Genomic DNA, 15,056 nt, shown 5'->3' with positions numbered 1-15,056 from the left:
GGGACCCCCGTGAGCGAGTGCGGGAGGGACCTTTAGGGCAGTAGGAGACGCGATAGGCGGCATTGCAGGGAGGGTCCTTGAATCCTGAGCATCCCTTGCTTAACGATTTGGACCGCACGTTCCGCCTGGTCTTTGGAGGCCGGCATGAATGACACAGTCCTGACATGGTTGATGCCATTGCCCAACATAAACTCCCGGAATTCATAGCTCGTGAAACACGGGCCATTATCATTAACCAGGATGTCCGGCAAGCTACGGGTTGCGAAGATCGCACGTAGGCTTTCCATGGTGGTGGATAACTTGCATGAATTCAGGACGATGCACTCGATCCATTTAGAGTACGCATTTACAACGATAAGAAGTATCTTCCCCATGAACGGGCCCGCGTAGTCAACGTGAATGCGTGACCATGGCTTGGTGGGCCAGGACCATGGGCTGAGCGGGGCCTCCCTGGGGACATTGCCCAGCTCGGCACATGACTTGCACCTGTGAACAGTGTTCCAGGTCTGAGTCAATTCCGGGCCACCAAACGTGTGACCGGGCAATGGCCTGCATCATCACGATGCCTGGGTGCTTGCTCTGGAGTTCCTTGATGAACGCCTCCCTGCCCTTCTGGGGCATAACTACCTGGCAGCCCCATAGTAGGCAGTCGGCTTGGACGGAGAGCTCATTCATCCATCTGTGGAATGGTCTGACCTCCTCAGGGCATGCTCTGTGTGCGGGCGCCCAATCCCCAGTCAGGACATTTCTTAATCAGGGATAGGAGGGGATCCCTGTTTGTCCAGATTTTGATCTGATGGGCTGAGAGAGGGGAGCCTGCACTGTTGAAGGCATCGACAGCCATGACCATCTCAGCGCTTTGATCAGCTGCCCCCTCGGTGGTGGCCAGTGGAAGCCTGCTGAGCACGTCAGCGCAATTTTCAGTGCCGGGCCGGTGCTGGATGGAGTAGTCATAGGCCGCTAGCGTGAGAGCCCATCGTTGTATGTGAGCTGATGCGTTGGCATTGACAGCCTTGCTGTCTGACAACAGGGATGTGAGTGGCTTGTGGTCAGTCTCTAATTCAAACTTCCTACCAGAGGTACTGATGCATTTTCTTTACACCATAGACACGTGCAAGCGCTTACTTCTCAACCATCCCATAGCCCCGTTCTGCTTGAGCGCGCGACCTGGCGGCACAAGCCACAGGTTGTAGCTGACCTTCAGCATTACCCTGCTGCAACACGCACCCAACCCCATAGGACGATGCATCGCATGTTAGAACTAAACTTTTGCAAGGGTCGTATAGGGTCAACAGCTTGTTTGAACACAGTAGGTTTCGCGCCCGATCAAAAGCCCGTTCCTGACAGTCCCCCCAAAACCAATCGCAACCCTTATGCAGGAGCACGTGTAGTGGCTCCAACAACATGCTCAAGTTCGGCAGAAAGTTCCCGAAATAGTTCAACAGTCCCAGGAATGAACGCAACTCCGATGTGTAGCAGGGCCTGGGTGCTCGTCGAATCGCCTGGGTTTTGGATTCGGTGAGCCGAATCCCATCTGCCACAACCCTCCTGCCCAGAAACTCAAGCTCAGGAGCTAAGAACATGCATTTAGTATTCTTGAGTCGCAGGCCTACCCGGTCCAGTCGGCGCAGCACCTCCTCCAGGGTTGTGGAGATGTTCCTCAGTGTCTCGACCAGTGGTGAGGATGTTGTCCTGGAATACGATCATTCCAGGGATGGATTTAAGTAGGCTTTCCATGTTGCGTTGAAAAATTGCGGCCGCTGATCGAATGCCAAACGGGCACCTGTTATACGCAAACAGTCCCTTATGCGTGGTGATGGTGGTAAGTAGTTTAGATTCGTTGGCCAGTTCCTGGGTCATATAGGCTGAAGTGAGGTCCAACTTGGTGAACAGCTTGCCGCCTGTCAGCGTGGCGAAGAGGTCCTCCGCTCTTGCGAGCGGGTATTTTTTTTTTTTTTTTAAAAGGACACCCGATTGATGGTGGCCTTGTAGTCGCCACAGATCCTGACAGAGCCATCCGCTTTAAGAACGGGGATGATGGGGCTCGCCCAGTCGCTGAATTCAACAGGCAAGATGATACCCGCTCCAATTCGCTCTCGGTTTTCTCCCGCATCACATATGACACCGCTCTGGCTTTGTGGTGCACTGGCCTTGCGTCCGGGGTGATGTGTATCACTACTTTAGTGCCTTTGAAAGTCCCGCCGCCCGGTTGGAAAAGTGACTCGAATTGTTGTAGGACTTGTGAGCATGAACTTCGCTCCACCGAGGACACTGCGTGAACATCCCCCCATTTCCAGTTCATCTCGGCTAACCAGCTCCTCCCCAACAGTGCGGGATCATTGCCCGGGACAATCCAGAGCGGCAGCCGGTTCACTAAGCCATCGTGCGTGACAGCCAACATTGCACTGCCTAGCACTGGAATGATTTCTTTGATGCAAGTCCTTAACTGTGTCTCGATACATTCTAATTTGGGTCTACTGGCTTTGAGTGGCCATAGCTTCTCGAATTGTTGAACGCCCATGAGTGACTGGCTGGCCCCTGTACCCAGCTCCATGCGTACTGGGATACCGTTCAATAAAACCCTCATCATTGGTGGCGTTTTGGTGTATGAACTGTGAATAGTCGCGGCATGGACCCGCTGAACCTCGGCGTCCATCGATTTGCCCCAAAAGTCATCCTGCCTCACAGAACCCTCTTCTGGTCTACCTGCCTCATATCAGTCTGGTTGCAGGCTTTCTGCACATACGAGCTAATTGGCCACTGAGGTTGCAGTTTCTGCAGACAAACTGTTAGAATCTGCAAAATCTGGCTGAGTGTTTTCCCCCACACATCCAGCACGAGTTAAAGTTTCCATTGTTGGGGACAAAAGGGACTTTGGCCAGGAATTCTGCGCTGACTGTCCCTCTGACTGCTCGAGTACCCTATTAGTAGGTGTCAATCGCCCCATCCTGGGCCGCATTGTCCACTGTGATGGCATGAACGTCCGTTCAGCCTGCCATTGTCTCTGTTGAGATCCTGCTCGGGGATCTATTGCTGCCTGATGAATGCCAGACTGCCCGTCTGCCCGTGGGGCTGTGAGTAGCATTGAGGACATTGACTCCCTGATCCATCGCCGCGTTAGAGGCAGAATTGCGCACGTAAATCATTTTCGTTTCTTCCTCCCCCGCCATGAAAGTCTGAGCCAACAATGCCGCCGCTTCCAAAGTCAAGTCCTTGGTCTCAATTAACTTGCGAAAAATTCATGCACGATTGATAAAGAAGTCCCTTAGCATCTCCCCCCTACAGGCATCTATGAACTTAGAGGCTGGCCAAGCGCCTGAGGTCCGCAACAAAGTCCGGTATGCTCTGTCCTTCACGACGTCGGTGGGTGTAGAATCTGTGTCGAGCCAGGTGTATGCTGCTCGCCAGCTTGAGGTGCTCTCCAATCAACTTGCTAAGCTCTTCAAAGGTTTTGTCCGACGTCTTTTCGGGTTTCCAGTAAGTCCTTCATGAGCGCATAAGTCGTTGGCCCGCAGCTGGTCAAAAGATGAGCCCGACGCTTGTCGGCCGCTGCATCCCCCAGCCAGTCTTTCATGACAAAGCTTTGCTGAAGCCTCAACAAAATCGTCCCAGTTTTCCCCCAACACAGTACCATTCATCTGCTCTACCGGTGGCCATTCTCGTGGGTCGTGAATTCCCGTTTCTCGTCGTCAATGTAAAGTCCTTACTCTGCAGCATGAAACCACACGAGGCACATTCCAGGGACAAGGCCACTCGGTGACAACTCTTTATTACAGCACTCCAGAAGTGATGACCCTGCGTGGGACCTCCTTTTATATACCTGAGTGATCAGGTAAGGAGTGTCTCCCACAAGTTTGCCCCCTGTGGTCAAGGTGTGCATCTGTGTTGAGTGTATACAGTAAAACAGTGGTGTTACATTGTAGTTACAAACATGACAGAGGACCTTTGTCTTACGGATGTTTAGCATCTGGCCCATGCTTTTGTACACCTCGGTGAAGGTGCTGACACTGGCTTGGAGTTCGGCCTCTGAGTGTGCGCAGACGCAAGCGTCATCCGTGTACTGTAGTTTGATGACAGAGGATAAGACGACCTTGGATTTAACCTGGAGGCAACCTAGGTTGAAGAGGTTCCCATTGATTCTATAGTTCAATTCCACTCCTTGATAAAGTATAACATCCCCACCGGCACCTGGGAATCCTGGCCCAAGACCGCCCAAAGTGGAGGAAGAGTATCCGGGAGGGCGCTGAGCACCTCAAGTCTCATTGCCGAGAGCATGCAGAAACCAAGCGTAGACAGCGGAAGGAGTGCACGGCCAACCAGGCTTCCCAGCCACCGTTTCCTTCAACGAGCGTTTGCCCCACCTGTGAGAGAGACTGTAATTCCCCCATTGGCCTGTACAGTCACCCGAGAACTCACTTTTAGAGTGGAACCAAGTCTTCCTTAATTTCGAGGGACTGCCTATGATCACAGCAGGAATCAATGTCATCAGGTAAAGGCAGAAGGAGAGAAAAAAAATACTCGACAAGGATTTCCTACAGGTATTGACCAATGCTTTCTCTAGTATAAGACTTAAATGAAAAATTATAAGCAGCCTAAAACATCACTTTGCTGAATGGCATGGGATTTTTTTTTTTACACTGTAGTGCTACAAGATGTCCGTAACATTGGATTGGCAGTGAGCAGACACCACAAAATAAAATCTTGACCAATGTGCTTTGGTGATTTGTATACACACATTCAAAAACATGGATAAAGATAACACTTTTCAATCGTTAATAAACCTTGTGCAAGGCACAGCACCTTATGCACAATGATATAAAAGTCACGTTCCAAGCGAAAGTCTATAGTACAATCTCAGGCAACCAGCAGGATTAAAAATTGTTACGACAATGGTTACTAAATTTAGAGCACATCTGCTACATCATGAGATTGACCAGAGACTCTGGTGTTAAATACAACATTTGTCATGCAAAAGATTTCCAAAGAACAATGACCTAAAGGAGAATGAAAGTCTGGGATGGAGGGGGGTACTTTTTACAGAGGAAGATAACAATACATGCCTGAGATTTGTTGGTGTTTTAATAAAAACGTCAACTTTATTCCTGGAACAGATATACCCTGGAGCAGGGTGAACCTATTTACACCAGTCCTGTGACATGACCAACAGAAAGCATTCTGGAAAGGATTTATAGTAAACATGGGGGGGGGAGGGGGGTGGGGGCGTGTCATGACTTCAACAACAACATGCATTTATATAGCACCTGTAACACAGTAAAACATCCCAAGGCGCTTCAGGGGAGTGTCTTAAAAGGAGAGAGGGGTCGAGAGGCGGAGAGGTTTAGGGAGGGGTTTCCAGAGCTAAGGGCCTCGGCAGCTGAACGTATGGCCGCCCACACTGGAGCGATTAAAATCGGGGATGTTCAAGAGGCCAGAATTAGAGAAATGCAGAGATCTCGGAGGGTTGTAGGGTTGGAGGAGGTTGCAGACAGGGAGGTGCGAGGCCATGGAGGGATTTGAAAACAAGGATGAGAATTTTAAAATTGTGGCGTTGTTGAACCAGGAGCCAATGCAGGTCAGTGAGTACAGGGTTGAACAGGACTTGGTGCAAGTTAGGACACAGGCAGCAGAGTTTTGGATGAGTTCAAGAACCATCTGACCCTGAGAAATGACACTAAGAGAGAAGATCTGCGTTCCTAGTCATGTGTGGTTTCCCAGGGTTGGGTAGCATTATTCTCATAGATATAACACTCCTCCGAAACTTTCACTTTAAGCTGGTAATCGGGATATATCCAACAATTCCAAATTGCTGAGTCTAGCAATGGGTTTTCAAGCAGGAGGTTTGGTTAAAAAAAAAATCCTGTCATTCAAGGAGAGTTGCTTGCTGGGAGTGTTTTTTTTGCAGAATTATACAAGGTCACCTGTGCACCTATTTAAAAAGCAGCAGACATTGGAAGATCACCGGTCCAGTGAACATTCTGGGGACATAAAGCAAATCTACTCTTAAAAAAATATATAATATTTATGAAAAGCACAAGCTATCAACTGAGAGAACTTTACTAGAATTTAAGATGAAGTCCTTACTACTAGGGGGATCAAGGGGTATGGCGAGAAAGCAGGAATGGGGTACTTGAAGTTGCATGTTCAGCCATGAACTCATTGAATGGCGGTGCAGGCTAGAAGGGCCGAATGGCCTTCTCCTGCACCTATTTTCTATGTTTCTATGTTTCTAAGATCTTTCATACAATACTTCAAATTAAACCACGACAGTAAAGCACAGGTTCAAACTGGCAAAAAGCAAATTTAAGTTTGGTATCAGGAATTTCTTCCTCACACAAAGAATGAGCAAACACTTGGAATTGACTTCTAGATAGCGCAGAGGCAAAAACCTTGGCCTCATTTAAGAGGTGACTTGGGGTTGGGGGGAGAAGGGAACTGTGATTTTGCTCGGAGAGGACGAACCAGGATGGGCTGGATGGTCTTCCTCATCTTTACCTATGCTATGGTCATGTGAATAATGGTCATAATCAAGCCAAGTGGAAACATGGTTAGTTATGAATGTAAAAAGTAATTCATGTATCGCAAGGTCTCTAATAAGTATAAAAAGTGAATCATTTCAATGCCCTGAAAATCCTCAGAACTGCAAAGGAAGTGTGTACAAATATACAAATTTTCAATATGATCCCTGATTTATCACCAAGACCCAAACACTGGACTGGTGAAATGATTGCTCTCAGACTAACTGACAACTGATCAAAAGCGCACTTGTGGAATTCATCACAGTATCAACACTTGTTGATTCCTGTTTTAAAATGGTCGGAATGCATATTTGCGCCTGGCAGCTTTAGAGGCAGCACTTTGGATCTGTCCAGTAACAAGCAAATTTATCAAAGTTCAGGAGTCCTTTATCCTTCATAGCATTATAACGGAGTCGTCAGATGAATCATCAGCGTAAGGAATATCCGGAGTGTGGGGTTCACTTCTAGGCCCATTATTTTGGCCAACTCCATGATGCAACAAAGGTGTTTTTACATCTACTGTGTTCAACTGCTCAGACACCCCAGATATGACATATCTGTCTGCCATGCCCATAGCTTCATGAATTTCCACAGTGACAGTAGTTTCTGCAGGTCCCAGACTACAAGATGCTGCCTCGTTGGAATCACACAAATCCACATCAGAAAACTCGGGGTATTCAGTCAGATGCCTCTGCTCTTCAGGCATACCTGTATTGACATAGATGATGTCTTCTTCGCCTCGAACTTCAGGCAAACTCTCTAGAACTTTGGTGAGTAGCACTTTTAAATTTGTAAACGTAGGCCTATCTGCAGGATCCAGTCGCCAACAAGAGTACATAATCTCATACCTGTAAATGAACAGACAAAATCGCTTAGGATTTTAACCAAACAGCATTTTTGTCCATATCCAATCACACCTGGAGGCGTTAGTCCAAAGGTGCAAACTGCTTTAGAGCCATCTCTATATTTTATTATCTATATAATATAAATCCTACACATTTTTCCTCCTCTCCTCATTCTCTTCCTTCTACAACCTAGAGGACATTAAAGCCCAAGCTGTAGATCACCTCGACACTATCATTTGTGTCAATTTTTTTATCCTTCCTTTTCCGTTTTTGGGATGTTTTGCAGTGTGAATCACTGCTCTTCATCTAGATTTCTTAACAGAAGTATCAGCTGGCTCAGTACTTGTGCCTTTGCATCAGAACTGTTGTGTGTTTAAACCCCGCTCCAGAACTTGCGCACATAATCCTGGCTGATACATCAGTGAATTACTGACGGAGTGCCGCACTGTTCAGAAGAGATGTTCAGTTGGATCTGAAAGATGCTGTGATGCTTTTAATTGGAAAAAAAAGTGAAAGTTCTACTGCCTTTCCGGTCAACGTTCATCTCTCAACCAACACCACCAAAACAAACTAACCGGTCGGTCACTCTTCTCATATGCCATTCCATGTGGTTCTCAAATTGGCTGCCAATTGTTGTAATGTTGAGATTTTTCATTGATTGCTGCAACATTGCTGGATGACGTCAAAATAGAAAAAGATGGCTAATTGGAATTCACCAAACCCATTCACCTCGTGGGTAGGTACATTGGAAGGATGTGGTGATTGGCGAATCGGCACTGCAGTGTTGTAGGCTTATCTCTGACCAATGCTCACATTGAGTGTGGCCTTCTATTGGCATTGCCAGATCAATGAATATACCCATCATCTCTTTCAATTAAGTTAAATTCAAAACCATCTCTTTGGCTGCACTGTGCTTTATAATGAAGGCAACAGGAGTAGAACAACACAATGTGTCAAGGTCTTCAAACTCTTTCAGTGAACCAAAATTCTGACGTAACTCTCAGGTTTATTAGAGGTTAGATTGCTTTAAAAAAAACTAAATTCAGGACACCGTTGTGCAGGATACTCACAGCTCATCCAGGCAATCTGAAGGCTGTTTCAACCTGTGATTCTCTTGCAGATAGTCATAAATTTCGTGATTCTGTACTCCTGGGTAAGGTGTCATCCCTCGGGTAACTATCTCCCACATTGTAACTCCAAATGCCCACTAGAAACATACAAAATGAATTATTTAAACAATTATTTAACAGAAGTTCACGACATTTACAAAATGGATTATTCCAGCAATACAGAAAAAGTAAACAATTCTTGGCTAGGCACGAACAGTAGAACTATAGCCAGGTTTTCTTTGTTCCAACACACGAGTCAAGCTTTCAGAAGACATGCCTCTTCAACCTTCAGGATCATACAATGGTGCTATGCATTACTGCATGGTGACAGGAAATGTACTCGTATTTATATAATTAAAGGTAAAGTTGTCAAAAATTGTATGTGTGCTCAACAAGTTTTACATTTTATGTTCGAACCTATTGCCATTTTCATCCTTACTGTTCATTACCTTCACGCTGGCCTGTGTTTTAGCATTGTTGCCATCACTACAGTCTTCACATGATCATTTTTTGGAAATCTGCAGAATGCAGAAATAAAAGACTTGGATTTATATAGTGCCTTTCACGATCACCGGGCGTCTCAAAGCACTTTACAGCCAATGAAGTACTTTTGGAGTGTAGTCACTGTTGCACTATAGGAAACGCAGCAGCCAATTTGCGCACAAGCAAGCTCCCACAAACAGCAATATGAAAATGACTGTTTTAATGTTATGTTGATTGAGGGATAAATATTGGCCAGGACACCTGGGATAATTCCCATTTTTCTTCGAAATAGTGTAGAAGACATACGGAGCCTCAGTTTAATGTCTCATCCAAAAGACGGCACCTCCGACAGTGCAGCACTCCCTCAGCACTGCACTGGAGTGTCAGCCTTGATTTTTTTGTGCTAAAGTCCCTGGAGTGGGACTTGAAGCCAAAACCTTCTGACTCAGAGGCGAGTGTGCTACCAACTGAGCCATGGCTGAAACAATGCATGATGATAGAGGAATGCTAGACGCCAAGATTCACCCACCGTGTGTTTGGCTAACTGAAATAGCAGTGTAATAACGACGTGTTTATTGGCACCACTTTGCCAGCCAAAGAGTTGGAGGTGGGGCGGGACTTATGGCAGCACTCGCAGCAAATGTATTATAAATAAACAGCAAAACATAAAGTCTAATTAGAGAGTCTATTTAAAAAAAATTTGTTCATGAGATGTGGGCGTCGTTGGCAAGGCCAGCATTTATTGCCCATCCGATTGCCCTCGAGAAGGTGGTGGTGAGCCACCTTCTTGAACCACTGCAGTCCTTGTGGTGAAGGTACTCCCAACAGTGCTGTTAGGGAGGGAGTTCCAGGATTTTGACCCAGCGACGATGGGAGGAATGATGATATACTTCCAAGTCAGGAAGGTGTGTGATGATGTATGACTTGAAGGGGAACTTGTCAGTGGTGGTGTTCCCATGCGCCTGCTACCCCGGTCCTTCCAGGTGGTAGAGGGTGTGGGTTTGGGAGGTGCTGCCGAGGAAGCCTTGCCGAGCTGTTGCAGTGCATCTTGCAGATGATACACACTGCACCCACGGTATGCCAGTGATGGAGGGAGTGAATGTTTAAGGTGGTGGATGGGATGCCAATCAAGTGGGTTGCTTTGTCCTGGATGGTGTCGAGTTTCTTGCGTGTTGTTGGAGCTGCACTCATCCAGGCAAGTGGAGACTATTTGATCACACGCCGGACTTGTGCCTTGTAGATGGTGGAAAGGTTTTGAGGAGTCAGGAGGTGAGACACTCGCCGCAGAATACCCAGCTTCTGACCCGCTCTTGTTGCCACAATATTTATGTGGCTGGTCCAGTTAAGTTTCTGGTCAATGGTGACCCGCAGGATGGTGATGGTGGGGGATTCGGCAATGGTCATGGCGTTGAATGTGGTTAGACTCTCGCTTGTTGGAAATAGTGATTGCCTGGTACTTGTGTGGGGCAAATGTTACTTGCTACTTATCAGCCCAAACCGGAATGTTGCCCAGGTCTTGTTGCATGTGGACATGGACTGCTTCATTAGCTGAGGAGTTGCGAATGGCACTGAACACTGTGCAGTCATCAGCGAACATCCTCACTTCTGACCTTGTGATGGAGGGAAGGTCATTGATGAAGCAGCTTAAGGTGGTTGGACCTAGGACACTGCCCTGAACAGCTCCTGCAGTGATGTCCTGGGGCTGTGATGATTGACCTCCAACCACCACAAACATCTTCCTTTGTGCTAGGTATGACTCCAGCCAGTGGAGAGCTTCCCCCCCTCTACCTTCCCCAATTTTTGTTCTACTAGGGCTCCTCGATGCTGCCTTGCTGTCAAGGGCAGTCACTCTCACCTCATCTCTGGAATTCAGCTCGTGTCCATGTTTCGATCAAGGCTATAATGAGGTCTGGAGCAGAGTGGTCCCGGCGGAACCCAAACTGGGGATCGGTGAGTAGGTTATTGGTGAGTAAGTGACGCTCGATAGCACTGTTAACAACACCTTCCATCACTTTGCTGATGATGATTGAGAGTAGACTGATGAGGCGATAATTGGATGGATTGGATTTGTCCTGCTTTTTGTGGACAGGACATACCTGGGCAATTTTCCACATTGTCGGATAGATGCCAGTATGTAGCTGTACTGGAACAGCTTGGCTAGAGGTGCGGTTACTTCTGGAGCACAAGTTTTCAGCCCAACAGCCGGGATGTTGTCGGGGCCCATAGCCTTTGCTGTATCCAGTGCACTCAGCTGTTTCTTGATATCATGTGGAGTGAATCGAATTGGCTGAAGACTGACTTCTGTGATGTTGGGGACCTCAGGAGGAGAATGATATGGAGCATCCACTTGGAACTTCTGGCTGAAGATGGTTGCAAACGTTTCAGCTTTGTCTTTTGCACTCACAGGCTGGGCTCTGCCCTCATTGAGGATGGGTATATTCATGGAGCCTCCTCCTCTAGTTAGTAATTTAATGGTCTACCACCATTCACGTCTGGATGTGGCAGAGCTTTGATCTGATCCATTGATTGTGGACTCACTTAGCCCCATCTATAGCATACTGCTTCCGCTGCTTAGCATGCATGTAGTCCTGTGTTGCAGCTTCCCCAGGTTGGTACCTAAATTTTTATGAACGCCTGGTGTTGCTAATGATATGCTCTTTTGCACTCCTCATTGCACCATGGTTGGTCCCTTGGCTTGGTGGTAATGGTAGAGTGAGGAAAATGCCAGGTTACAACTTGTGGTGGAATACAAATCAGCTTGCTGATGGTCTACAGCGCCCAGTTTTGAGCTGCTAGATCGATTCTGAATATATCCCAATTAGCATGGTGGTAGTCCCACACAACACAATGGAGGGTGTCCTCAGTGTGAAGACGGGACTTCTCCGCAATGACTGTGCGATGGTCACTGCTACCAGTGCTATCATGGACAGATTCATCTGCGAGAGGTGGATTGGTGAGGACAAGGTCAAGTAGGTTTTTCCCTCGTGTTGGTTCTCTCACCACCTGCTGCAAGCCCAGTCTGGCAGCTATGTCTTTCAGGACTCGACCAGCTCAGTCAGTTGTGGTGCTACCGAGCCACTCTTGGTGATGGATATTGACGCCCCCCACCCAGAGTACTTTCTGTGCCCTTGCTACTCTCAGTGCTTCTTCCAAGTGGTGTTCAACATGGAGGAGTACTGGTTCATCAGCTGAGGGAGGGCAGTAGGTGGTAATCAGCAGGAGGTTGCCATGCCCACACTCAACCTGAATCTATCAGACCTCATGAGGTCCGGAGTCAATGTTGAGGACTCCCAGGGCCACTCCCTCCCGACTACTGTGCTCCCATCCCTGGTGGGTCCACCCTGCCGTTGGGACAGGACATACCCAGGGATGGTGATGGAGGAGTCTGCGACATTGGCTGAAAGATATGATTCTGAGTGTATGACTATGTCAGGCTGTTCCTTGACTAATCTGTGGGACAGCTCTCTCCATTTAGGCACAAGCCCCCAGATGTTAGTGAGGAGGACTTTGCAGGGTCGACTGGGCTGGGTGTGCCGTTGTCATGTCCATAGCCGGTGCCGGGTGGTTTGTCCGGTTTTTATAATTTTTATTGTTTCTCGTAGCAGTTTGTTACAACTGAGTGGCTAGGCCATTTCAGAGGGCGGTTAAGAGTCAACCGCATTGCTGTGAGTCTGGAGTCACATATAGGCCAGACCAGTTAACGACGGCAGATTTCCTTCCCTAAAAGGACATTAGTGAACCAGTTGGGTTTTTCAGACAATCCATAGTTTCATGGTTCATAGGTTTCATAGTTCCAATAGTTTACTGAAACTAACTTTTTATTCCAGATTTATTTAATTAACTGAATTTCAATTCCCCAGCTGCCGGAGTGGGATTTGAACTCACGCCTCTGGACTACTAGTCCAGTAACATTACCGTTAATGCTATTGTTCCCAGAGTCTCCTCCAACTGCAGTAGACAAAACCCATGACCGAAAGTACAGCAACTTCTGATGAAAGCAGGGTGATTTCTCCAACAAAACGCAGTGAGTGGGAAATGGTTACACAATACAAATGTGTGTAAATTGCATCCCAGTCACTTCCAGTAGTGTAGTCTCTAGGTGTGATTGGGTAATTTACCAGTCAATCATATCTAGTCTGGCCAGGAATAGCAATGTCACTTTCTGCAGCCTTATAATAACCCACTCCCCTCCCAGGCACTCCAGTTACATGCTTCATTATTCCCCATTCTCACCTCCTTTATAACATTTCAGTATGCATTGGAAACAGTCCAGCCCGAGTGCAGTGTGTTTGGAGAGAGTGGATTCCAACCAGAAATATCATCATCATCATAGGCAGTGCATTGTATCGAGGACGACTTGCTTCCATGCTAAGAAGGGATGAGTTCACAATGAAGGACCTAATATTCCAGGTCCCGAACTACATGTTGAAGGATGGAAGATGCCTGTGCGTGGGTTCTTTTAACATGTGGTGGCCGTTACACACCAGTCACCACATGGGCTTGACAGAGCTAAGTCTTGGTCCAGTGGCAAGGATTACCCAAGACGAGGAGACCTGCTCTGCTGCACGGACCTAGTGCGCACACATACCGCAGTGTGGACTGTCCCGTGTTGCCCCTGGGCCCTCGCCTCTGCTGGGCACCGATCACATCGCTCCATGATCTCTTGCCCGCTCCCGATGTACCTGCCCGCGCTCCAATCAGCGACTTGGATTTTGGTGATGTCCAATCCAGTTGCCCACTTTAACAGCCGTCGCTCTCCTGCATCAGCATGCACTATATCTTGAATCTGCTCCTCCTTTAAAGTCCCGACCTGCTGCTGATGGTCCTCGCAGGTCGGGCCCTACTCTTTCTTTAGTTATCCTCTTGCTATTAATGTAGTTCTAAAACATCTTTAGGTTTTCCTTGCCAAAATGTTTTCAGGCTCTCACTTTGTTTTCAGGCAACAGAAGACACGGCCACCAATGGTTGAGCGATTATAATCAGGGATGCTCAAGAGGGCAGAATTAGAGCAGCGCAGACATCTCGGGGGGTTGTGGGGCTGGTGGAGATTACAGAGATAGGGAGGGGTGAGGGGGAAGCCATGGAGGGATTTGAAAACAAGGATGAGAATTTTGAAATCGAGGCGTTACTTAACCGGAAGCCAATGTAGGTCAGCGATTACAGGGGTGATGGGTGAGCAGGACTTGGTGCGAGTTATGACACAGTCTGCCGAGTTTTGGATCACCTCTAGTTTACGTAGGGTAGGCCAGCCAGGAGTGCTTTGAAATAGTCAAGTGTAGAGGTAACAAAGGCATGGATGAGGGCTTCAGCAGCGGATGAGCTGAGTCAAGGGCAGAGACAGGCAATGTTACGGAAGTGGAACATAGGCGGTCTTAGTTATACTGCGGATATGTAGTCGAGAGCTAATTTCAAGGTCAAATATGATACCAAGATTGGTTCAGCCTCAGATAGAAGTTGGGGAGAGGGATGCAGTCAGTGGCTCGGGAACGGAGTTTATGGCAGTGACCGAAAACAATGGCTTCGGTCTTCCCAATATTTAATTGGAGAAAATTTCTGCTCATCCAAAACTGTACATTCGGAGATAATATAAAATTCAGTAGTTACATTTCAAAATTCTACAGTGCCCCCCATCACCGATCAGAATGGATCACTGTAGTTAGAACTTAAGGATCAATTTAGTTCTTTCACTGCTAAGTGCACCACGTCACACTATTTTGCCTCCAACTTTTGGGAGCTGTGCAAAGTCAGAATGGGCTATAACAGAATTTTACAGTTAAGGAAAAATGCAGTAGAATTAAAACATAAATCACAATTAATTTCTGCCTTCCTCAAAAACTCAAGAAAAAAAACACATTTTTAAATGGAGTACTGTCAACTCACACTTGTTGTCCAATTGCTTCAGACATGTATAGAATTTCAAACAAAAGGAACATTTTCCCAAAATGCTGCAATATTTCTGCATCAGCATCGGTGATGAACTCCTTGTACCAATCCGGGACAGGGCTACCTGGATTGGAACCAGCAGAGGGCTTCGCTTTCACTGCAGGCACATCCTCTGTTTTTGAAATATGAGCTGCAATGGTTTACAATGAACAAAGGCTGGT

The 15,056-nt window shown here is 47.2% G+C and overlaps 1 protein-coding gene across 1 annotated transcript in view; it reads right to left on the bottom strand.

Moving 5' to 3' along the window:
• Nucleotides 1–4,627: 4,627 nt before the first annotated feature.
• Nucleotides 4,628–15,056, bottom strand: part of mertka (c-mer proto-oncogene tyrosine kinase a) — a 156,515-nt gene continuing 146,086 nt past the window's right edge. The window contains exons 18-19 of the mRNA XM_070885751.1: nucleotides 8,431–8,567; nucleotides 4,628–7,363 (exon numbers count right to left, since the gene is read on the bottom strand). Of these exons, the coding sequence (XP_070741852.1) occupies nucleotides 6,910–7,363; nucleotides 8,431–8,567 (591 nt within the window). The 3' untranslated portion in view covers nucleotides 4,628–6,909. The remainder of the gene's footprint in view (nucleotides 7,364–8,430; nucleotides 8,568–15,056) is intronic.

Source organism: Pristiophorus japonicus, chromosome 7 (assembly GCF_044704955.1).
Source record: "Pristiophorus japonicus isolate sPriJap1 chromosome 7, sPriJap1.hap1, whole genome shotgun sequence".
Taxonomy (NCBI): Eukaryota; Metazoa; Chordata; class Chondrichthyes; family Pristiophoridae; genus Pristiophorus; species Pristiophorus japonicus.
Note: the sequence above shows the minus strand (reverse complement) of the source record. Positions and strands in the feature narration are given on the sequence as shown.